This window comes from Lissotriton helveticus, chromosome 7 (assembly GCF_964261635.1).
Source record: "Lissotriton helveticus chromosome 7, aLisHel1.1, whole genome shotgun sequence".
Lineage (NCBI taxonomy): Eukaryota > Metazoa > Chordata > Amphibia > Caudata > Salamandridae > Lissotriton > Lissotriton helveticus.
In genome coordinates, this window is record NC_136068.1 from 30,643,904 (window position 1) to 30,667,269 (window position 23,366).

At 49.3% G+C, this 23,366-nt stretch overlaps 1 protein-coding gene across 1 annotated transcript in view; it reads right to left on the reverse strand.

The window, feature by feature from the left end:
- Nucleotides 1-23,366, reverse strand: part of LOC144768904 (cell adhesion molecule CEACAM6-like) — a 113,623-nt gene that overhangs the window by 59,556 nt on the left and 30,701 nt on the right. The window contains exon 2 of the mRNA XM_078652917.1: nucleotides 20,424-20,781. Within this exon, the coding sequence (XP_078509043.1) occupies nucleotides 20,424-20,781 (358 nt within the window). The remainder of the gene's footprint in view (nucleotides 1-20,423; nucleotides 20,782-23,366) is intronic.

Below are 23,366 nucleotides of genomic sequence, written 5' to 3' on the forward strand. Positions count from 1 at the left end.
CTGCATTCCAGGGTTGTGTGAGTGCAGACAGTGTGTAGGGAGATCTGCTTCATGCCAGAGTTATGTGAGTGCAGACAGTGTGTAGGGAGATCTGCAACATGCCTGGGTTGTGTGAGTGCAGACAATGTCTAGGGAGATCTGCAGCATGCCAGGGTTGTGTGAGTGCAGACAGTGTCTATGGAGATCTGCTGCATGCCAGGGTTGTGTGAGTGCAGACAGTGTCTAGGGAGATCTGCTGCATGCCAGGGTTGTGTGAGTGCAGACAGTGTCTAGGGAGATATGCTGCATGCCAGGGTTGTGTGGGTGCAGACAATGTCTAGGGAGATCTGCTGCATGCCAGGGTTGTGTGGGTGCAGACAATGTCTAGGGAGATATGCTGCATGCCAGGGTTGTGTGGGTGCAGACAGTGTCTAGGGAGATCTGCTGCATGCCAGGGTTGTGTGAGTGCAGACAGTGTCTAGGGATATCTGCTGCATGTCAGGGTTGTGTGAGTGCAGACAATGTCTAGGGAGATCTGCAGCATGCCAGGGTTGTGTGAGTGCAGACAGTGTCTAGGGAGATCTGCTGCATGCCAGGGTTGTGTGAGTGCAGACAGTGTCTAGGGAGATATGCTGAATGCCAGGGTTGTGTGAGTGCAGACAGTGTCTAGGGATATCTGCTGCATGCCTGGGTTGTGTGAGTGCAGACAGTGTCTAGAGAGATCTGCTGCATTCCTGGGTTGTGTGAGTACAGACAGTGTCTAGGGAGATCTGCTGCATGCCTGGGTTGTGTGAGTGCAGACAGTGTCTAGTAAGATCTGCTGCATGCCAGGGTTGTGTGAGTGCAGACAGTGTCTAGGGATATCTGCTGCATGCCTGGGTTGTGTGAGTGCAGACAGTGTCTAGGGAGATCTGTTGCATTCCAGGGTTGTGTGAGTGCAGACAGTGTCTAGGGAGATCTGCAACATGCCTGGGTTGTGTGAGTGCAGACAGTGTCTAGGGATATCTGCTGCATGCCTGGGTTGTGTGAGTGCAGACAGTGTCTAGAGAGATCTGCTGCATTCCTGGGTTGTGTGAGTACAGACAGTGTCTAGGGAGATCTGCTGCATGCCTGGGTTGTGTGAGTGCAGACAGTGTCTAGTAAGATCTGCTGCATGCCAGGGTTGTGTGAGTGCAGACAGTGTCTAGGGATATCTGCTGCATGCCTGGGTTGTGTGAGTGCAGACAGTGTCTAGGGAGATCTGTTGCATTCCAGGGTTGTGTGAGTGCAGACAGTGTCTAGGGAGATCTGCAACATGCCTGGGTTGTGTGAGTGCAGACAGTGTCTAGGGAGATCTGCTGCATTCCAGGGTTGTGTGAGTGCAGACAGTGTGTAGGGAGATCTGCTTCATGCCAGAGTTATGTGAATGCAGGCAGTGTCTAGGGAGATCTGCTACATGCCAGGGTTGTGTGGGTGCAGACAATGTCTAGGGAGATCTGCAGCATGCCTGGGTTGTGTGAGTGCTAACAGTGTCTATGGAGATCTGCTGCATGCCAGGGTTGTGTGAGTGCAGACAGTGTCTAGGGAGATCTGCTGCATGCCAGGGTTGTGTGAGTGCAGACAGTGTCTAGGGAGATATGCTGCATGCCAGGGTTGTGTGGGTGCAGACAATGTCTAGGGAGATCTGCAGCATGCCAGGGTTGTGTGAGTGCAGACAGTGTCTAGGGAGATATGCTGCATGCCTGGGTTGTGTGAGTGCAGACAGTGTCTAGGGAGATATGCTGCATGCCAGGGTTGTGTGAGTGCAGACAATGTCTAGGGAGATCTGCTGCATGCCAGGGTTGTGTGAGTGCAGACAGTGTCTAGGGATATCTGCTGCATGTCAGGGTTGTGTGAGTGCAGACAATGTCTAGGGAGATCTGCAGCATGCCAGGGTTGTGTGAGTGCAGACAGTGTCTAGGGAGATCTGCTGCATGCCAGGGTTGTGTGAGTGCAGACAGTGTCTAGGGAGATATGCTGCATGCCAGGGTTGTGTGAGTGCAGACAGTGTCTAGGGATAGCTGCTGCATGCCTGGGTTGTGTGAGTGCAGACAGTGTCTAGAGAGATCTGCTGCATTCCTGGGTTGTGTGAGTACAGACAGTGTCTAGGGAGATCTGCTGCATGCCTGGGTTTTGTGAGTGCAGACAGTGTCTAGTAAGATCTGCTGCATGCCAGGGTTGTGTGAGTGCAGACAGTGTCTAGGGATATCTGCTGCATGTCAGGGTTGTGTGAGTGCAGACAATGTCTAGGGAGATCTGCAGCATGCCAGGGTTGTGTGAGTGCAGACAGTGTCTAGGGAGATCTGCTGCATGCCAGGGTTGTGTGGGTGCAGACATTGTCTAGGGAGATCTGCAGCATGCCAGGGTTGTGTGAGTGCAGACAGTGTCTAGGGAGATATGCTGCATGCCTGGGTTGTGTGAGTGCAGACTGTGTCTAGGGAGATATGCTGCATGCCAGGGTTGTGTGAGTGCAGACAGTGTCTAGGGATATCTGCTGCATGCCTGGGTTGTGTGAGTGCAGACAGTGTCTAGGGATATCTGCTGCATGCCTGGGTTGTGTGAGTGCAGACAGTGTCTAGGGAGATCTGCTGCATGCCAGGGTTGTGTGAGTGCAGACAGTGTCTAGGGATATCTGCTGCATGTCAGGGTTGTGTGAGTGCAGACAATGTCTAGGGAGATCTGCAGCATGCCAGGGTTGTGTGAGTGCAGACAGTGTCTAGGGAGATCTGCTGCATGCCAGGGTTGTGTGAGTGCAGACAGTGTCTAGGGAGATATGCTGCATGCCAGGGTTGTGTGAGTGCAGACAATGTCTAGGGATATCTGCTGCATGCCTGGATTGTGTGAGTGCAGACAGTGTCTAGGGAGATCTGCTGCATGCCTGGGTTGTGTGAGTGCAGACAGTGTCTAGGGATATCTGCTGCATGTCAGGGTTGTGTGAGTGCAGACAATGTCTAGGGAGATCTGCTGCATGCCAGGGTTGTGTGAGTGCAGACAGTGTCTAGGGAGATCTGCTGCATGTCAGGGTTGTGTGGGTGCAGACAATGTCTAGAGAGATCTGCAGCATGCCAGGGTTGTGTGAGTGCAGACAGTGTCTAGGGAGATCTGCTGCATGCCTGGGTTGTGTGAGTGCAGACAGTGTCTAGGGAGCTCTGCTGCATGTCAGGGTTGTGTGAGTGCAGAGAGTGTCTAGGGAGATCTGTTGCATGCCAGGGTTGTGTGAGTGCAGACAATGTCTAGGGAGATCTGCTGCATGCCAGGGTTGTGTGAGTGCAGACAGTGTCTAGGGAGATCTGCTCCATGCCAGGGTTGTGTGAGTGCAGACAGTGTCTAGGGAGATCTGCTGCATGCCTGGGTTGTGTGAGTGCAGACAGTGTCTAGGGAGATCAGCAGCATGCCAGGGTTGTGTGGGTGCAGACAGTGTCTAGGGGGATCAGCTGCATGCCAGGGTTGTGTGGGTGCAGACAGTGTCTAGGGAGATCAGCTGCATGCCAGGGTTGTGTGAGTGCAGACAGTGTCTAGGGAGATCAGCTGCATGCTAGGGTTGTGTGAGTGCAGACAGTGTCTAGTAAGATCTGCTGCATGCCAGGGTTTTGTGAGTGCATACAGTGTCTAGGGAGATCAGCTGCATGCTAGGGTTGTGTGAGTGCAGACAATGTCTAGGGAGATCTGCTGCATGCCAGGGTTGTATGAGTGCAGACAGTGTCTAGTAAGATCTGCTGCATGCCTGGGTTGTGTGAATGCATACAGTGTCTAGGGAGATCAGCTGCATGCTAGGGTTTTGTGAGTGCAGACAATGTCTAGGGAGATATGCTGCATGCCAGGGTTGTATGAGTGCAGACAGTGTCCAGGGAGATCTGCAGCATGCCAGGGTTGTGTGGGTCCAGACAGTGTCTAGGGAGATCTGCTGTATGCCAGGGTTGTGTGAGTGCAGACAGTGCCTTGGGAGATCTGCTGCATGCCTGGGTTGTGTGAGTGCAGACAGTGTCTAGGGAGATCTGCTGCATGCCTGGGTTCTGTGAGTGCAGACAATGTCTAGAGAGATGTGCTGCATGCCAGGGTTGTGTGAGTGCAGACAGTGTCTAGGGATATCTGCTGCATGTCAGGGTTGTGTGAGTGCAGACAGTGTCTAGGGAGATCTGTTGTATGCCTGGGTTGTGTGAGTGCAGACAGTGTCTAGGGAGGTCTGCTGCATGCCAGGGTTGTGTGAGTGCAGTGTCTAGAGAGATCTGCTGCATGCCAGGGTTGTGTGAGTGCAGACAATGTCTAGAGAGATGTGCTGCATGCCAGGGTTGTGTGAGTGCAGACAGTGTCTAGGGATATCTGCTGCATGTCAGGGTTGTGTGAGTGCAGACAGTGTCTAGGGAGATCTGTTGTATGCCTGGGTTGTGTGAGTGCAGACAGTGTCTAGGGAGGTCTGCTGCCTGCCAGGGTTGTGTGAGTGCAGACAGTGTCTAGGGAGATCTGCTGCATGCCAGGGTTGTGTGAGTGCAGACAGTGTCTAGGGAGATCTGCTGCATGCCAGGGTTGTGTGAGTGCAGACAGTGTCTAGGGAGATCTGCTGCATGCCAGGGTTGTGTGAGTGCAGACAGTGTCTAGGGAGATCTGCTGCATGCCAGGGTTGTGTGAGTACAGACAGTGTCTAGGGAGTTCTGCTGCCTGCCAGGGTTGTGTGGGTGCAGACAGTGTCTAGGGAGATCAGCTGCATGCCAGGTTTGTGTGAGTGCAGACAGTGTCTAGGGAGATCAGCTGCATGCTAGGGTTGTGTGACTGCAGACAGTGTCTAGTAAGATCTGTTGCATGCCAGGGTTGTGTGAGTGCAGACAGTGTCTAGGGAGCTCTGCTGCATGCCAGGGTTGTGTGAGTGCAGACAGTGTCTAGGGAGGTCTGCTGCATGCCTGCGTTGTGTGAGTGCAGACAGTGTCTAGGGAGATCTGCTGCATGCCTGCGTTGTGTGAGTGCAGACAGTGTCTAGGGAGATCTGCTGCATGCCTGGGTTGTGTGAGTGCAAACAGTGTCTAGGGAGATCTGCTGCATGCCAGGGTTGGGTGAGTGCAGACAGTGTCTAGGGAGATCAGCTGCATGCTAGGGTTGTGTGTGTGCAGACAATGTCTAGGGAGATCTGCTGCATGCCAGGGTTGTATGAGTGCAGACAGTTTCTAGGGAGATCTGCTGCATGCCTGGGTTGTGTGAGTGCAGACAGTGTCTAGGGAGATCTGCTGCATGCCTGGGTCCTGTGAGTGCAGACAATGTCTAGGGAGATCTGCTGCATGCCAGGGTTGTATGAGTGCAGACAATGTCTAGAGAGATGTGCAGCATGCCAGGGTTGTGTGGGTGCAGACAGTGTCTAGGGAGATCTGCTGCATGCCAGGGTTGTGTGAGTGCAGACAGTGTCTAGGGTGATCTGCTGCATGCCTGGGTTCTGTGAGTGCAGACAATGTCTAGAGAGATGTGCAGCATGCCAGGGTTGTGTGGGTGCAGACAGTGTCTAGGGAGATCAGCTGCATGCCAGGGTTGTGTGAGTGCAGACAGTGTCTAGGGAGATCAGCTGCATGGCTGGGTTGTTTGAGTGCAGACAAGGTCTAGTAAGATCTGCTGCATGTCAGGGTTGTGTGAGTGCAGACAGTGTCTAGGGAGATCTGCTGCATGCCTGGGTTGTGTGAGTGCAGACAGTGTCTAGGGAGATCTGCTGCATGCCAGGGTTGTGTGAGTGCAGACAGTGTCTAGGGAGATCTGCTGCATGCCTGGGTTGTGTGAGTGCAGACAGTGTCTAGGGAGATCTGCTGCATGCCAGGGTTGTGTGAGTGCAGACAGTGTCTAGGGAGATCTGCTGCATGCCAGGGTTGTGTGAGTGCAGACAGTGTCTAGGGAGATCTGCTGCATGCCAGGGTTGTGTGAGTGCAGACAGTGTCTAGGGAGATCTGCTGCATGTCAGGGTTGTGTGAGTGCAGACAGTGTCTAGGGAGATCTGCTGCATGCCTGGGTTGTGTGAGTGCAGAGAGTGTCTAGGGAGATCTGCTGCATGCCAGGGTTGTGTGAGTGCAGACAGTGTCTAGGGAGATCTGCTGCATGCCAGGGTTGTGTGAATGCAGACAGTGTCTAGGGAGATCCGCTGCATGCCTGGGTTTTGTGAGTGCAGACAGTGTCTAGGGAGATCTGCTGCATGCCAGGGTTGTGTGAGTGCAGACAGTGTCTAGGGAGATCTGCTGCATGCCAGGGCTGTGTGAGTGCAGACAGTGTCTAGGGAGATCCGCTGCATGCCTGGGTTGTGTGAGTGCAGACAGTGTCTAGGGAGATCCGCTGCATGCCTGGGTTGTGTGAGTGCAGACAGTGTCTAGGGAGATCTGCTGCATGCCAGGGTTGTGTGAATGCAGACAGTGTCTAGGGAGATCAGCTGCGTGCTAGGGTTGTGTGAGTGCAGACAATGTCTAGGGAGATCTGCTGCATGCCAGGGTTGTGTGAGTGCAGACAGTGTCTATGGAGATCTGCTGCATGCCAGGGCTGTGTGAGTGCAGACAGTGTCTATGGAGATTTGCTGCATGCCTGGGTTGTGTGAGTGCAGACAGTGTCCAGGGAGATCTGCTGCATGCCTGGGTTGTGTGAGTGCAGACAGTGTCTAGGGAGATCTGCTGCATGCCTGGGTTCTGTGAGTGCAGACAATGTCTAGAGAGATGTGCAGCATGCCAGGGTTGTGTGGGTGCAGACAGTGTCTAGGGAGATCAGCTGCATGCCAGGGTTGTGTGAGTGCAGACAGTGTCTAGGGAGATCTGCTGCATGCCTGGGTTGTGTGAGTGGAGACAGTGTTTAGGGAGATCTCCTGAATGCCAGGGTTCTGTGAGTGCAGACAATGTCTAGGGAGATCTGCTGCATGCCTGGGTCGTGTGAGTGGAGACAGTGTCTAGGGAGGTCTGCTGCATGAAAGGGTTGTGTGAGTGCAGACAGTGTTTTGGGAGGTCTGCTGCATGCCTGGATTGTGTGAGTGCAGACAGTGTCTAGGGAGATCGGCTGAATGCCAGGGTTGTGTGAGTGCAGACAGTGTCTAGGGAGATTGGCTGAATGCCAGGGTTGTGTGAGTGAAGACAGTGTCTAGTAAGATCCGCTGCATGCCTGGGTTGTGTGAGTACAGACAGTGTCTAGGAAGATCTGCTGCATGCCTGGGTTGTGTGGGTGCAGACAGTGTCTAGTAAGATCTGCTGTATGCCTGGGTTCTGTGAGTGCAGACAGTGTCTAGTAAGATCCGCTGCATGCCTGGGTTGTGTGAGTACAGACAGTGTCTAGGAAGATCTGCTGCATGCCTGGGTTGTGTTCGTGCAGACAGTGTCTAGTAAGATCTGCTGAATGCCAGGGTTGTGTGAGTACAGACAGTGTCTAGTAAGATCTGCTGCATGCCTGGGTTGTGTTCGTGCAGACAGTGTCTAGTAAGATCTGCTGTATGCCTGGGTTCTGTGAGTGCAGACAGTGTCTAGTAAGATCCGCTGCATGCCTGGGTTGTGTGAGTACAGACAGTGTCTAGGAAGATCTGCTGCATGCCCGGGTTGTGTTCGTGCAGACAGTGTCTAGTAAGATCTGCTGAATGCCAGGGTTGTGTGAGTACAGACAGTGTCTAGTAAGATCTGCTGCATGCCTGGGTTGTGTTCGTGCAGACAGTGTCTAGGGAGATCTGCTGCATGCCTGGATTGTGTGAGTGCAGACAGTGTCTAGTAAGATCTGCTGAATGCCAGGGTTGCGTGAGTACAGACAGTGTCTAGTAAGATCTGCTGCATGCCTGGGTTGTGTTCGTGCAGACAGTGTCTAGGGAGATCTGCTGCATGCCTGGGTTGTGTGAGTGCAGACAGTGTCTAGGGAGATCTGCTGCATGCCAGGGTTGTGTGAGTGCAGACAGTGTCTAGGGAGATCTGCTGCATGCCTGGGTTGTGTGAGTGCAGACAGTTTCTAGGGAGATCTGCTGCATGCCAGGGTTGTGTGAGTGAAGACAGTATCTAGGGAGATCTGCTGCATGCCTGGGTTGTGTGAGTGCAGACAGTGTCTAGGGAGTCTGCTGCATGCCAGGGTTGTGTGAGTGCAGACAGTGTCTAGGGAGATCTGCTGCATGCTTGGGTTGTGCGAGTGCAGACAGTGTCTAGGGAGATCTGCTGCATGCCAGGGTTGTGTGAGTGCAGACAGTGTCTAGGGAGATCTGCTGCATGGCTGGGTTGTGTGAGTGTAGACAGTGTCTAGGGAGATCTGCTGCATTCCAGGGTTGTGTGAGTGCAGACAGTGTCTAGGGAGGTCTGCTGCATGCAAGGGTTGTGTGAGTGCAGACAGTGTCTAGGGAGGTCTGCTGCATGCCTGGGTTGTTTGAGTGCAGACAGTGTCTAGGGAGATCGGCTGAATGCCAGGGTTGTGTGAGTGCAGACAGTGTCTAGGGAGATCGTCTGAATGCCAGGGTTGTGTGAGTACAGACAGTGTCTAGGGAGATCTGCTGCATGCCAGGGTTGTGTGAGTGCAGACAGTGTCTAGGGAGATCTGCTGCATGCCTGGGTTGTGTGAGTGCAGACAGTGTCTAGGAAGCTCTGCTGCATGCCAGGGTTGTGTGAGTCCAGACAATGTCTAGGGGGAACTGCTGCATGCCAGGGTTGTGTGAGTGCCGACAGTGTCTAGGGAGTCTGCTGCATGCCAGGGTTGTGTGAGTGCAGACAGTGTCTAGGGAGATCTGATTCATGCCTGGGTTATGTGAGTGTAGGCAGTGTCTAGGGAGGTCTGCTGCATGCCAGGGTTGTGTGAGTGGAGACAGTGTCTAGGGAGTGTGCAGCATGCCTGGGTTGTGTGAGTGCAGACAGTGTCTAGGGAGGTCTGCCGCATGCCAGGGTTGTGTGAGTGCAGACAGTGTCTAGGGAGGTCTGCTGCATGCCTGGATTGTGTGAGTACAGACAGTGTCTAGGGAGATCGGCTGAATGCCAGGGTTGTGTGAGTGCAGACAGTGTCTAGGGAGATCGGCTGAATGCCAGGGTTGTGTGAGTGAAGACAGTGTCTAGTAAGATCCGCTGCATGCCTGGGTTGTGTGAGTACAGACAGTGTCTAGGAAGATCTGCTGCATGCCTGGGTTGTGTGGGTGCAGACAGTGTCTAGTAAGATCTGATGTATGCCTGGGTTCTGTGAGTGCAGACAGTGTCTAGTAAGATCCGCTGCATGCCTGGGTTGTGTGAGTACAGACAGTGTCTAGGAAGATCTGCTGCATGCCTGGGTTGTGTTCGTGCAGACAGTGTCTAGTAAGATCTGCTGAATGCCAGGGTTGTGTGAGTACAGACAGTGTCTAGTAAGATCTGCTGCATGCCTGGGTTGTGTTCGTGCAGACAGTGTCTAGGGAGATCTGCTGCATGCCTGGATTGTGTGAGTGCAGACAGTGTCTAGTAAGATCTGCTGAATGCCAGGGTTGCGTGAGTACAGACAGTGTCTAGTAAGATCTGCTGCATGCCTGGGTTGTGTTCGTGCAGACAGTGTCTAGGGAGATCTGCTGCATGCCTGGGTTGTGTGAGTGCAGACAGTGTCTAGGGAGATCTGCTGCATGCCAGGGTTGTGTGAGTGCAGACGGTGTCTAGGGAGATCTGCTGCATGCCTGGGTTGTGTGAGTGCAGACAGTTTCTAGGGAGATCTGCTGCATGCCAGGGTTGTGTGAGTGAAGACAGTATCTAGGGAGATCTGCTGCATGCCTGGGTTGTGTGAGTGCAGACAGTGTCTAGGGAGTCTGCTGCATGCCAGGGTTGTGTGAGTGCAGACAGTGTCTAGGGAGATATGCTGCATGCTTGGGTTGTGCGAGTGCAGACAGTGTCTAGGGAGATCTGCTGCATGCCAGGGTTGTGTGAGTGCAGACAGTGTCTAGGGAGACCTGCTGCATGGCTGGGTTGTGTGAGTGTAGACAGTGTCTAGGGAGATCTGCTGCATTCCAGGGTTGTGTGAGTGCAGACAGTGTCTAGGGAGGTCTGCTGCATGCAAGGGTTGTGTGAGTGCAGACAGTGTCTAGGGAGGTCTGCTGCATGCCTGGGTTGTTTGAGTGCAGACAGTGTCTAGGGAGATCGGCTGAATGCCAGGGTTGTGTGAGTGCAGACAGTGTCTAGGGAGATCGGCTGAATGCCAGGGTTGTGTGAGTACAGACAGTGTCTAGGGAGATCTGCTGCATGCCAGGGTTGTGTGAGTGCAGACAGTGTCTAGGGAGATCTGCTGCATGCCTGGGTTGTGTGAGTGCAGACAGTGTCTAGGAAGCTCTGCTGCATGCCAGGGTTGTGTGAGTCCAGACAATGTCTAGGGGGAACTGCTGCATGCCAGGGTTGTGTGAGTGCCGACAGTGTCTAGGGAGTCTGCTGCATGCCAGGGTTGTGTGAGTGCAGACAGTGTCTAGGGAGATCTGATTCATGCCTGGGTTATGTGAGTGTAGGCAGTGTCTAGGGAGGTCTGCTGCATGCCAGGGTTGTGTGAGTGGAGACAGTGTCTAGGGAGTGTGCAGCATGCCTGGGTTGTGTGAGTGCAGACAGTGTCTAGGGAGGTCTGCCGCATGCCAGGGTTGTGTGAGTGCAGACAGTGTCTAGGGAGTCTGCAGCATGCCTGGGTTGTGTGAGTGCAGACAGTGTCTAGGGAGATCTGCTGCATGCTAGGGTTGTATGAGTACAGACAGTGTCTAGGGAGTCTGCAGCATGCCTGGGTTGTGTGAGTGCAGACAGTGTCTATGGAGATCTGCTGCATGCCAGGGTTGGATGAGTGCAGACAGTGTCTAGGGAGATATGCTGCATGCCAGGGTTGTGTGAGTGCAGACAGTGTCTAGGGATATCTGCTGCATGCCAGGGTTGTGTGAGTGCAGACAGTGTCTGGGGAGATCAGCTGCATGCCAGGGTTGTGTGAGTGCAGACAGTGTCTAGGGAGATCTGCAGCATGCTAGGGTTGTGTGAGTGCAGACAGTGTCTAGGGAGATCTGCTGCATGCCAGGGTTGTGTGAGTGCAGACAGTGTCTAGGGAGATATGCTGCATGCCAGGGTTGTGTGAATGCAGACAGTGTCTAGGGATATCTGCTGCATGCCAGGGTTGTGTGAGTGCCGACAGTGTCTAGGGAGTCTGCTGCATGCCAGGGTTGTGTAAGTACAGAGAGTGTCCAAGGAGGCGGTACTGTTTGCAATAGGGTTGACAAACGTTTTTTACAAAGGTCCTAGCAAACAGACTGATATCATTTATGGCAGTCCTAGTAGACACTGACCTCATGGAATTAGTTCAGAACTAACAGGGGAGTGACAATGTTCAAAGTATTGCCCACTTGGCTGAAAATGCCAGATGCATGAAAATACCTGCAATTTTTGTAAAACAGGACTCCTATAAGGGTGTTTTACTGGGTCAATTGGAAATATATGAAGCTATTCCTACGTAACATAAGATTTGGTCTGAATGGGACTGGTATTCCTTCAAGTTCATTTATGTTACGGTGTGGCACAAGGCAAGGGTGTCCCCTGTCGCCTTCAATTTTCAACCTAGCAGTTGAGCCCTTTGAAATCCCAATGAATATTTACCAGCAGTGCTTGCTATTCCTATAATTGGAATTATATAAGTATAGCAAAGTTGCTCAATGAGCAGGGGACACTACAAATCATTTCCCGTGAATATTGTATGAGTGTATGACTGTGCTCAGTTGCTCTGACCTTTGTGAACAGTTCATAAAAGCCTCTGAAGCAGTATAGGTATTTGACATAGCTCATATTTAGGGTAAGCAAGGAAAGTCAGGTAACATTTATAAGCAGTGGCAAGAAGATGTGACGTCAGACGGTTATTACAGTGGGTAAGCAAGAGGAATCAGGGGCCATTTATAAATTATGTTGTGAGAAATGACGACAGACATTTTAGAGAGGGTGTCTGTTTAAACCATCAGGGGCCGTCTATACGAGGGCGTTGTGAGCAAGTGACATCAGACAGTTAGTGGGTGTGAGCTTGGGAAATAGGGGGTGTTTATAGGCCAAGCCATTTAGGAAACGACATCAGAGCAGCTATCAGAGGGGCGTCAGATCGAAGTTCACGGTATTGTCGAGGTAGACCTGGCAGACGGTGATGGTGCTCAGCAGCTTGCAGGTATACTGCTTGAAGTCTAGCATGTCCACGAAGGTGAAGTAGTAGAGGGCCAGGTACTTGATCAGGATGGGCGAGTCCTGCTGCAGCTTGGTCAGCTGCTGCTGGTTTCTGCTGCTGCGGGTCTCCACAGCGGGTAGCATGCACACGATTATCTTAACGTTGGCCTCCAGGAGTTTGTCACTGAGGCCAGGCGCCTTGAATTTGGTTGACCCGCAGGCCTTCCACACATGGCCCTGCTTCTTGATGTTGTATAGGTGGCTCAGCATGCCCAGGTCAAGCTCCTTAAGGCTATTGAGCTTCTCAGCAAGCTTCAGCTGGTTGGGTTGCATGGTTGGGGCGAGAGGGAGCCTGGTTTGGCTGGAAGAAGGCAGCAGGGGTTACTTGGTCCCTGCAGCGGCGATCGCCTCCAAGGCAGCTGCTCCGGCAGCGCCCCCGGATGAGAGTAAGCCTGGCAGACTGCAGTAGGCAGTGTCCGCCTCTGTTCGGCCTCGCTCCATAGCCCCCCACCTGTCCACTTCTTCTCTCTTGCTCCGAACCTACTCCTCTCTGTCAGAAACCAGGAATGGCGGCAGGCATCAATAACACAGACCGTAGAATCAAAGGAATGTCTGTGGCGCAGACCATAGAGTGAGAAGCAAGTTACTATGTTGCTTAGAACATAGAGTCTGAGGAATGTCTGCAGGGCAGATCATAGAGTGAGGCTAGAGTAGAGAAAGGAAAGTCGAGTTCCAATGGAAAACTAGAGTGCTAACCTCCTAACCATAGAGAGAGAAGTATGTTACAGTGTAGCTCAGACCATAGAGCCAGAGGAAAGAAAGTAGAGATCATTGACAATGCACTAGGACTCGCATTTACGTGAGACCTATTGCATTACAATCGGGCATGAGTGCGGGCATGTCAGGACTAGGGCGGCTTGCGGTCTAGGGCCCGCCCCATCCTGTAGGCACATACGCCTGTTCCTGTGCGATCAACCCTTAAGTGGTAAAAGCCATAGAGTAGCCCCTGGAGGATTGTGGTGGCGTAAATGTTTAAGGAGGCAAATCACACCTTGTTGAATTCTAATCTGTGGTCTCCATATGTACATATCCTTTTTTGTGCATATTCATGTGTCCTAGTATGTTTGTTCTCTTTACTAACTTTTTCCCACTCAGGATGCGTGAGATTTGGCATCTCCCGCGAGATGCCTGAGATTTGGAATGGGCGTGCCTACGTTGATGACACCGGCCGCGCCCAGTCTCCCGTGCTCACTATTCGGCGTTCTTGGAGAAGAAGGAGGTTAGACAAGGAGCTCTGATCTTCATTTGGCTTTGGGGCTCTTAGAATGCAGTGGTGGTGAGTCCTCTAGCGCCAGCTTGTTCGCAGGAGTCTTTTGCACGGTCAGAGATGGAGGCTAATTCTGGAGCAGTCGGATTCCCCAGGTCGGCTCTTGCTTCGGTGGCTGACATTCCGCTGGGCTTCCTTTATAGTCATTCAGCGCAGACATCGCTTCGTGCGTAGAGTAGGTCGTGCTCTACAGGTAGGACCTGACCAGCTTATACTTTTTGCTTACCTGAGCACCTATCAGTCCGGAGAGTGCTGTGATTGTTAAAGCGTATTCTGGCTTGTGGACCAGAGTGTTTATTTGAGTTTAACAGATGTTTTATAGTGCTAATGTTTATGTCCAAATAACCTGAGAAAGCAGAAACCAATTTATGAACCACATGTATCTGATGCTAAACGGAGTGGATTTTGTGCATGATATTCGACAATAGAAATCTTGGTTAGTTTAAGTCTAATGCTACGTTAGCCATTTAGTGAGAAGAATCTGCTGATACTAGAGTTAAGGGTTGGGCAGCATTATTCAGAAAAGCGTATAATTCTATGCACTCAAAGTGAAACAAAGCCTCATTAATGTGGTCAATATTGAGCAAGAATGTATAGATACATTCTGAGTGGCGTTATCACGCAAAAGGCAAATTACGTTGTTGTTTGTTATTTGTAGCTAACTTTTTCTTTGCAGTTCTCCTTCCCAGCTGTTCCCTTCCTAATTCCCTTTCCCCCCCGCTTGATCACTTCAATACTCTGTGTAAGTAATACAGTCAGAGTTGAAGGTATCGAGAGGTGGGCCCTTTTATCATCGCATCCAGACTCCGAGGAAGGCTTCGTCTGACAGAATAGTGAGCCCACAAATTTTATTCCTCCCGGTCTGGGTGCGTTGACAGAATGGCTACCTTGGACGATTTAATGAAAGTGATAGTTCAAATGCTAACTGATTTTACAGAAGCTAGGAATGCTACAGCAATTCTTTCTGACAAGGTAGATCGTTTACAACGGCTAAACACTCCCCTTCCTCAAGAAGCACCGAGTGGAGAATCTAAGCCTCCAACCAATATTGCTGTGACTATTCCACCTCAGATCCCTTTGGCACCCCCTGAACGCTTTTCCGGAGACCCCTCTAAAGTGAAGATATTTTTAACCCAAATAGAACTACATTTTACTTGTCGACCAGCTGCCTTTCCTGATCCCCAATCTAGAATTGCCTTTTTAATTTCTTATCTGTCAGGGGATGCCGCTAATTTGGGCAGTCCCGTTGGTTCGAAAAGACAGTACTTTGTTATACAGCTGGCGGTGTTTTGTTGAAGAATTTGAGAAAATATTTGATAGACGAACAGTGACTTTATCTGCAGACCGTGAGTTTTTACAATTACGACAAGGAAATAGAGACCTTATTACTTATTTGTCACACTTCAATAGGTTGATTGCTGAAACCTCTTGGCCAGAAGAAAAAGGAGCTGCTCTCTTTTATCAAGGTTTAAAGGACGATCTTAAAGATGTTCTAGCGCAAATTGATCCTCAACCAGTTTCTTGTTCGGCGCTAATCAATCTAACTTTGCGTCTGGACCATAGACTGTCCGAAAGGAGAACGGACAAGAAAAAGAATGATAGACCTGGTTAGAAGGTTGACAACAAACCCAGACCGCAATTCAGTAATTCAGAAACAACAGTCGAACCGATGGAAATTGGGACTCTTAGACAACCATTGTCCAAAGATGAAAAAGACAGTAGACGTAAAAACGGTCAATGTCTCTATTGTGGGAAAAAGGGACATTTTGTCAAAGACTGTTCTTTAAAACCTAATGCAAAGCCTAAGCATGTCAATAAGACGTTAGCAGGAACAACAACAGAGCTGCATTCGGGAAACTCTTGTGCCGAAGATGTTTAGAAGGGGATCTCTTGGGAACCATCGCTTTCCCTTCCATAAATTCATGCGTATCTAACTATAAGGCCCATTTTCGACTCGCAGTACAGATACAATTAACTACAGAAACACATCAGATGGCAGTGTTAATAGATTCAGGCGCAACTGGGAACTTTGTGTACTTAGACACAGCACAACGAATGCGAATACTTTGTGAGAAAAAAGAGACGCCAGAAACTGTACAAGTTGTAGACGGCAAGGTATTATCTGGAGGCCCTGTTACCATGCAAACCTCTAAAATACTCATGGTCTGTATTGATGCACAAGAACAAAAGCATAAGGAGGAGGTTCGGTTTGATGTCATTCAAGCTCCACAATATGGCTTTATTTTAGGAATGCCTTGGCTTTGTTTACATAATCCTATCGTTGATTGGCAAAAAAGAGAACTGGTTTTTCATTCCCAATTTTGTCACTCCTCATGTTTGAAGGTGGTAACACCAACATCGAGTCAAATTGCAACAGTGGAAGAAAAACAAACAGTACTCCCAAAGGCTTATGAACAATACCAAGAAGTCTTTAGTGAAGTCAAAGCAGCAACCCTCCCTCCACATCGGACATATGATTGTCAAATCAATCTTGTACCTGGTTCCTGTGTACCCAATTGTCATATATACGCATTGTCTGAAAAGGAAAACCAACATTTAAGACAATACCTAGATCAATACTTGGAGAACGGCTTTATTCGCCCTTCCAAATCACCAGCAGCCTCTCCATTGTATTTTATACCAAAAGCAAATAGGGAATTACGGGTCTGTATTGACTATAGAGCACTGAACAAAATCACAGTCAACAATAAATATCCACTTCCGTTAATTCCTGTTATTTTGGACCAGGTAAAAACAGCAGTGATTTACACCAAACTTGATCTTCGGAGTGCGTACCATTTGGTTCGCATCCGCAATAGGGACGAATGGAAGACCGCATTTAAAATCAGATACGGTCTATTTGAATATATGGTTATGCCCTTTGGGCTCTGTATCGCGCCGGCTGCGTTTAAGTTTTTTCTAAATGACGTGTTGCGAGAGTACCTCGACCTATTTGTTATTGTCTATATAGACGATATACTTATTTATTCTGATTCTATAGCTAGTCATGAAGGTCACGTGAAAAAGGTACTGAGAACATTACAAAATCATAACCTGTATTGTAAATTATCAAAGTGCGATTTTCATGTCTTTGAAGTCGAATTTTTGGGAGTATTGCTCACACCAACAGGCATGAAAATGACTGACAGAAAAATACAAGCTGTAGCAGAGTGGCCGATTCCAAAAACAGTTTGTGATGTCCAATGTTTTTTACGGTTTGCGAATTTTTATTGCCGTTTCATAGAGCAATTCTCTGCAGTTGTTGCTCCAATCACACGACTGTTAAGAAAAAAGGAAAAATTTGACTGGACCCCAGACGGTAATAACGCATTCGATAGCTTAAAACGTGCCTTTACAGCAGCTCCCATTCTAATGCATCCGGATGTATATGAACCATTCATTATTGAAGCAGACGCCTCAGATGTAGCAATTGGTGCCATTTTGTCTCAACGATCCAAAACACTCGTCAATTGGATCCTGTGGCGTACATGTCTCGAGAATTAAATCAAGCTGAACAAAATTACACCATAGCAGAAAAAGAATTGTTAGTCATACATGACGCTTTCAAAGAATGGCGACATTATCTTTTAGGAGCACGGTTCACAGTGACTGTCTACACAGACCATTGAAACCTGCAATTCATGAGTTCCGCAAGGATGTTGACTCCACGCCAACTACGTTGGATGATGTTCTTCGCCGAGTATGATTTTATTGTAACTTACCGCCCAGGGCAAGATAATAAAAAAGAAGATGCACTTTCCAGAAAAGATTCCTCATTGCGCAAAAGTGAAGGACTTCCCCAAGCCCTTATTGATCCTGAGAGAGTGCTCTGTGTATTGAAAACCGAAGAATTTTTAGATGACATTCATACACATTTTCCTCCTTTGTTATGGACACAATGGCTAAAAAAGGATCCAACTCGATCCATCAAAGAGGGAATACCATTCCATGGAAAACAAGTGTATTTACCCACCAAGAAATTACAAGAGACAGTCTTTCATTGGTTACACTCTCTTCCTTTGTCAGGACATCCAGGCCCTAGAAAAACCATGGAGAAAATTCAACAATTGTTTTGGTGGCCAACGCTTAGACAAGACGTTCCCAAAATGGCGCAAGATTGTGAAACATGTGCACGATTTAAAACTGAGCATAGTAAACCAAAAGGTTTACTGCAAGAACTACCCACACCAACCAAACCATGGGATCCTGTTTCTTTAGACTTTATCACAGGACTACCACTAGTAAACCAACATTCCGTTATCTTAGTAGTAATAGACAGCCTAACAAAATATGCTCTTTTCATTGCATGCAAACGATTACCAACTGCAGGACAATTAGCACAGATATTTCTACAAAACATTGTACGTTTGCATGGTTTGCCATCCGTCCTTTTGTTAGATCGTGCATCCCAATTTTCGTCTAAGTTCTGGCAACAATGGTGTCAAAGTTTACAGATAGCTTCAACCATGTCGACTAGTTACCACCCACAAACGGACGGCCAGACTGAACGTTTAAATCAGACTTTAAAACAATACCTACGGTGTTATGTCTCTGACACTAAAAGATCTGTTATGGATGGCAGAAATAGCCTATAACGCATCACCTCATTCATCCACCAGTTCTACTCCATTTGAAGGGCTGTATGGATACGTGCCAAACACTATTCCATTGACTCTACCCAAAATAGAGTGTGACACACCAGCTGTACAGGACACAGTTCGTCTCATGCAAAAAGTTCATCAAAAGATTCATGACCAGTTGTTGCAAGCCAAGAAAAAATATAAAGAACAATATGATAAATATCACCGAGCAGGTCCCCACTATGTTCAGGGGGATCATGTTTGGTTATCCACAAAGAACTTTGTCTTCAAACAAAAGAGCATGTTTCATTCAAAATTCATAGGCCCGTATCCAATTGTTCGTCAGATTAATCCAGTAACGTACAAACTACTCTTACCCAAAGGTTTGCGGATTCATCCGGTATTTCATACCTCCCTTTTGAAACCTGCTGGACGACGCATGTCCAGAAAGCCAGCACCTCTTTTGGTTCAAGGAAATTGGGAGTATGAGATACAAGACATATTGGATTACAAATGTAGAGGTACAAAGTTATGGTATCTGATTTCCTGGAAACCTTATGGACCTGAGAATGACTCTTGGGAGCCAGCTGAGAATGTGCATGCCTCTCACTTGTTGCAACGCTTCCACTCCCGAAACCCTCTTAAGCCGGGCCCTAGACCGCTCCAGGGAGGGGGAAGTACTGTCAGGACCAGGGCGGCTTACGGTCTAGGGCCCGCCCCATCCTGTAGGCACAAACGCCTGTTCCGGTGCGATCAACCCTTATGTGGTAAAAGCCATAGAGTAGCCTCTGGAGGATTGTGGTGGCGTAAATGTTTAAAGAGGCAAACCACACCTTGTTGAATTCTAATCTGTGGTCTCCATATGTACATATCCTTTTTGTGCATATTCATGTGTCCTAGTATGTTTGTTCTCTTTACTAACTTTTTCCCACCCAGGATGCGTGAGATTTGGCATCTCACGCGAGATGTGTGAGATTTGGCATGGGCGTGCCTACGATGACGACACCGGCCACGCCCAGTCTCCCGTGCTCACTGTTCGGCATTCTTGGAGAAGAAGGAGATTAGTCCAGGAGCTCTGATCTTCACTTAGCTTTGGGGCTCTTAGAAGGCAGTGGTGGTGAGTCCTCTAGCGCCAGCTTGTTCGCAGGAGTCTTTTGCACGATCAGAGACGGAGGCTAGTTCTGGAGCAGTCAGATTCCCCAGGTCGGCTCTTGCTTCGATGGCTGATATTCCGCTAGGCTTCCTTTATAGTCATTCAGCGCAGACATCGCTTCGTGCGTAGAGTAGGTCGTGCTCTACAGGTAGGACCTGACCAGCTTATACTTTTTGCTTAACTGAGCATCTATCAGTCCGGAGAGTGCTGTGATTGTTAAAGCGTATTCTGGCTTGTGGACTAGAGTGTTTATTTAAGTTTAACAGATGTTTTATAGTGCTAATGTTTATATCCAAATAACCTGAGAAAGCAGAAACCAATTTATGAACCACATGTATCTGATGCTAAACTGAGTGGATTTTGTGCATGATATACGACAATAGAAATCTTGGTTAGTTTAAGTCTAATGCTACGTTAGCCATTTAGTGAGAAGAATCTGCTGATACTAGAGTTAAGTGTTGGGCAGCATTATTCAGAAAAGCGTATAATTCTATGCACTCAAAGTGAAACAAAGCCTCATTAATGTGGTCAATATTGAGCAAGAATGTATAGATACATTCTGAGTGGCGTCTGTGCAGTAAAGGGGCCAGTAGCCATGGAAGGACACAAATGACAACATGGCCGTCATAAGGAGCGAATAACAAGCCTACAACCAATCGGAAGGCAGAATTTACGACACAAGCCAATGAAAAACATGGGCGGAGAGTGGGCAGAGCTTCCACAAAGCATCCAGGCTATACTAAATACTGCATGCATCACAAAGCGAGCAGCGCATGCGCTGAAATGCTAGGCTCGGCCTAAAAAGAAATAAAAGTAATAGTTAATTAGCCTGCCGTATGTGAGTGTTCCCCCCTCCATTCTCACATCAGAGCTCATGGAATATCCCCCAGGAAGCTAATGGTGAAACTCAAACTTCATTCCTGTACATGTGTTTTACATGTTCTGTTACATACCCCTGACTCGATGCGTTTAAAGATCTTGTTTGGGATTTGACGGTTACGAGGTATTCATCAGACTTGAGATCCTACAACATTAATACCATATAAAGAAACATTAGAAGGTGCTGTATACATATTTGTGCACCTTGCTATGCGTCTTATGGCTTTGGAAGTTAAACCTGGTCCCCAATGTCATCATGTGATGGTCATGTACATGTCAATGATCAGATGTAACAGTTCAATCTAACCACTTTATGGAAAGTGCCTGTATAAACAAAGACAAAATGTGACATATAACCCACTCCCCAGAGGAAGAGGAAACATCGACTTCCTGGGCAGAGGTCGAGCACTCACCATAGACCCTCAGCTGTCTGGTGGCTGCTACCGGAAGTGCACCACTCGGTGTCACATTCACGGTGTAATTTCCGGTGTAGTTTGTCAGCAGGTCCCTGATCACCAAAGATCCGTCTGGGCGACCAGTCTCTCGATCTGTGTATTGGGGGCCATTGACCTGTACTGGTGGTGACACAAAGTAATTGTAGATCAGCTGTGCATCAGCCACCATTCCTCCTCTGTACCAGGCAAACGTCAGTAGATTCACATTGACCGGGGCAGTGAGGGTGACTGTCTGTCCCACTCCGGCATTGGTCACTTCTACAGCGGCCCCCTGAGTTGAGGATGGCTGGACACAGACACCCAGAAAGACTGGAAGAAAAAGGAAGAACACAAAAACATTGATTTAAGCTAGTAAACACACGCAGTCTTGATCTTCTACTAAGGAGCCAATGTTTTGTAGTGAGCGTGATTCGTCCAGAGGAGGTACAAAAATAGTAGGAGGGAGAGACCATGGGAGTAGGAGACACTAACGTTCTGAGGGAAGTGGTTGTAGGTATAACCCTGACATTTTAGTGGTTAATTAGTACCACAAGATTAGGGTTTAGGCTCTAAGTAGCAGTGTCAGCCCAACCCAAAATGCCCCCAGATCCCTTTAAAGACATCAAATAGCAAGAAGGTGAAACAGAGTGATCAGAACGATAGTTTTAAAAACATAGGTAGGATTGTTATTCTGGTACCATAAATGCCAATAATCCTATTGATCTGTGTTACCAGTAGACGCAGCTCTTCCAATAGACCAGACCCTGCCCTTGTTGGGTGTCTGGATTGGTTATAAGGACGTGAACGCCTGTGTTGGGAGTCAGGACGGGTGATGCGGACATGTGTGCTGTGTTGAGTGTCTGGATGGCTCATGAGGACATGACCGCTGTGTCGGGTGTCTGGATGGGTTATGAGGACTTGAATGCTCTGTCAGGTATCTGGACAGGTTATGAGGACATGACCGCTGTGTCGGGTGTCTGAATGGGTTATGAGGACTTGAATGCTGTGTTGGGTGACTGGACAAGATATGAAGACATGAACGCTGTGTTGCAAGTCTGGATGGGTTATGAGGACATGAATGCAGCGTTGTGTGTCTGGATAGGTTATGAGGACATGAACGCTGCGTTGTGTGTCTGGATGAGTTATGAGGACATGAACGCTGCGTTGTGTGTCTGGATGGGTTATGAGGACATGAACGCTGCGTTGTGTGGTTGGATGGGTTAAGAGGACATGATCTCTGTGTTGGGTGGTGCTGATACTGAGTGGTGACACACTGCTATATCTCTGGGGGAGTCCGGCTTGTGCTGGTTTGGCATCTAGCATTTGATGCGCTGCACATTTCCTGTGACTGAGAATTGCCTGGATGTTGCTCCCAGTCTTCTTGGTGGTTGGTACACAGTGGGACCAAGGAGCTGGTAGGGGTCTCCGAGGTTTTGTCTGAACCTGTCTGGAAACAGTGGTGTGGTGCAAATTGTCACAACTAATGGCTCTCTGCTGCCCTTGCAGAGACATGGATGACAAGCTGCCAAACCCTGCCACCCTCTAGTAAGGTGTCACTGTTGGGTCCCTAGGACTGATGTGAAGGTGTAACAGTGACAAGGGGATGCTAGAGGGCACTGAGTCTGAGATCTCCCCTAAGTTGTGCTGTAAAGGTAAGAGATGACCCAGGTCATGCTCTGGAGCAGCGACGGCACCCCTACACTTTCCATGAACACAACAACTAGGTACCCCTTGCTTCTGGGTGATCTGGCATGTATTGCGCATTACGAGGGGTGGAGCATAGCACGGCAATCGGATCGGCGAGGTCTACAGCATTTTCCAGCTTTTCCAGACTGCAGCCATCCCGCAAATAGGCTGCAATTTGACCCGCAATTGACCCGACCCGCTAGTTTGCAGCGTGGGGCCCAGCAGGGATCAGGAGGCCGCTTCTGAGGAGAGCAACACACCACTCAGAAGCAAGAGAGGGAGAAGTAAATATCTGTGGTAAGTGCAAGCGCGGCCACCAGTAACGGGCAGCCGCAGTGAGAGTGAGCCCTCTGTAGCGCTGAGGAGGTGGCCTGACCAGGTCGGGTGCAGCCTGCAGCCCAGCATTATGTGCCCCGCTTGCCCCCGCCTCGCTTCTTTTCCCACCTTAGTCACACACTATATGCCACAGCCATGACCTTGTCAGCCCATAGCAGGCTAGAAATACTATAGAGTCCAGAGACTAGAGTGGCCAGGACCACCAGACGGCGCTCTACCCATCCAGGGAGGAAATAGGGGAGGAAAGTGGAGAAATAAGGGAAAAGGTTTTGGGGGAGCCCCCCAATCCCCAACCTCCCACAAGCAGTGCATAACAACGACCTGCTCTGTGGCAGCAAACAACTAATCAAGTCACGTAACATCACTCATGGGTCAGAACAAATTCTCGATCCCTCGCGTTTCCACCTGTATCAGTACCCATGGAATGAGATCAGGAAAGATCTGAGGCACGGTAGGAAAACCACAAGGGAAACCTAAAAGGGAAAAAGGAGACCAATAAGTAGTGGACAGCCCCAACAGAACCCAGGACTCGGAATCGGAGATCAATCAACACAAGGACATGGATACTGACACGGACAACGCCAAAGAAGGTGACTTGAGCCACACTATCACCACCAGATCTATCACCATAACTAGTGCCAAATCAAGTAAGTGATACAAAAGGGGATGATGGACGGAGTGTTTGAACAAATCAAACACTCACCCCCAGTCAACTGATCTGGGTTTAATCCATCACCATTCTTTAGTTCACTCAGCCACCCCAGTTCAGACATGGCTATATGCAAATCAGTCTGACCCTGTGCCTTATGGGAACAGTCCAGCCCGAACTGCCAAGCCATGTCTTCCCTGGACCGGAAACAAGCATCCTGGGACCGGTTTCGGATTCATAATCCTCATCAG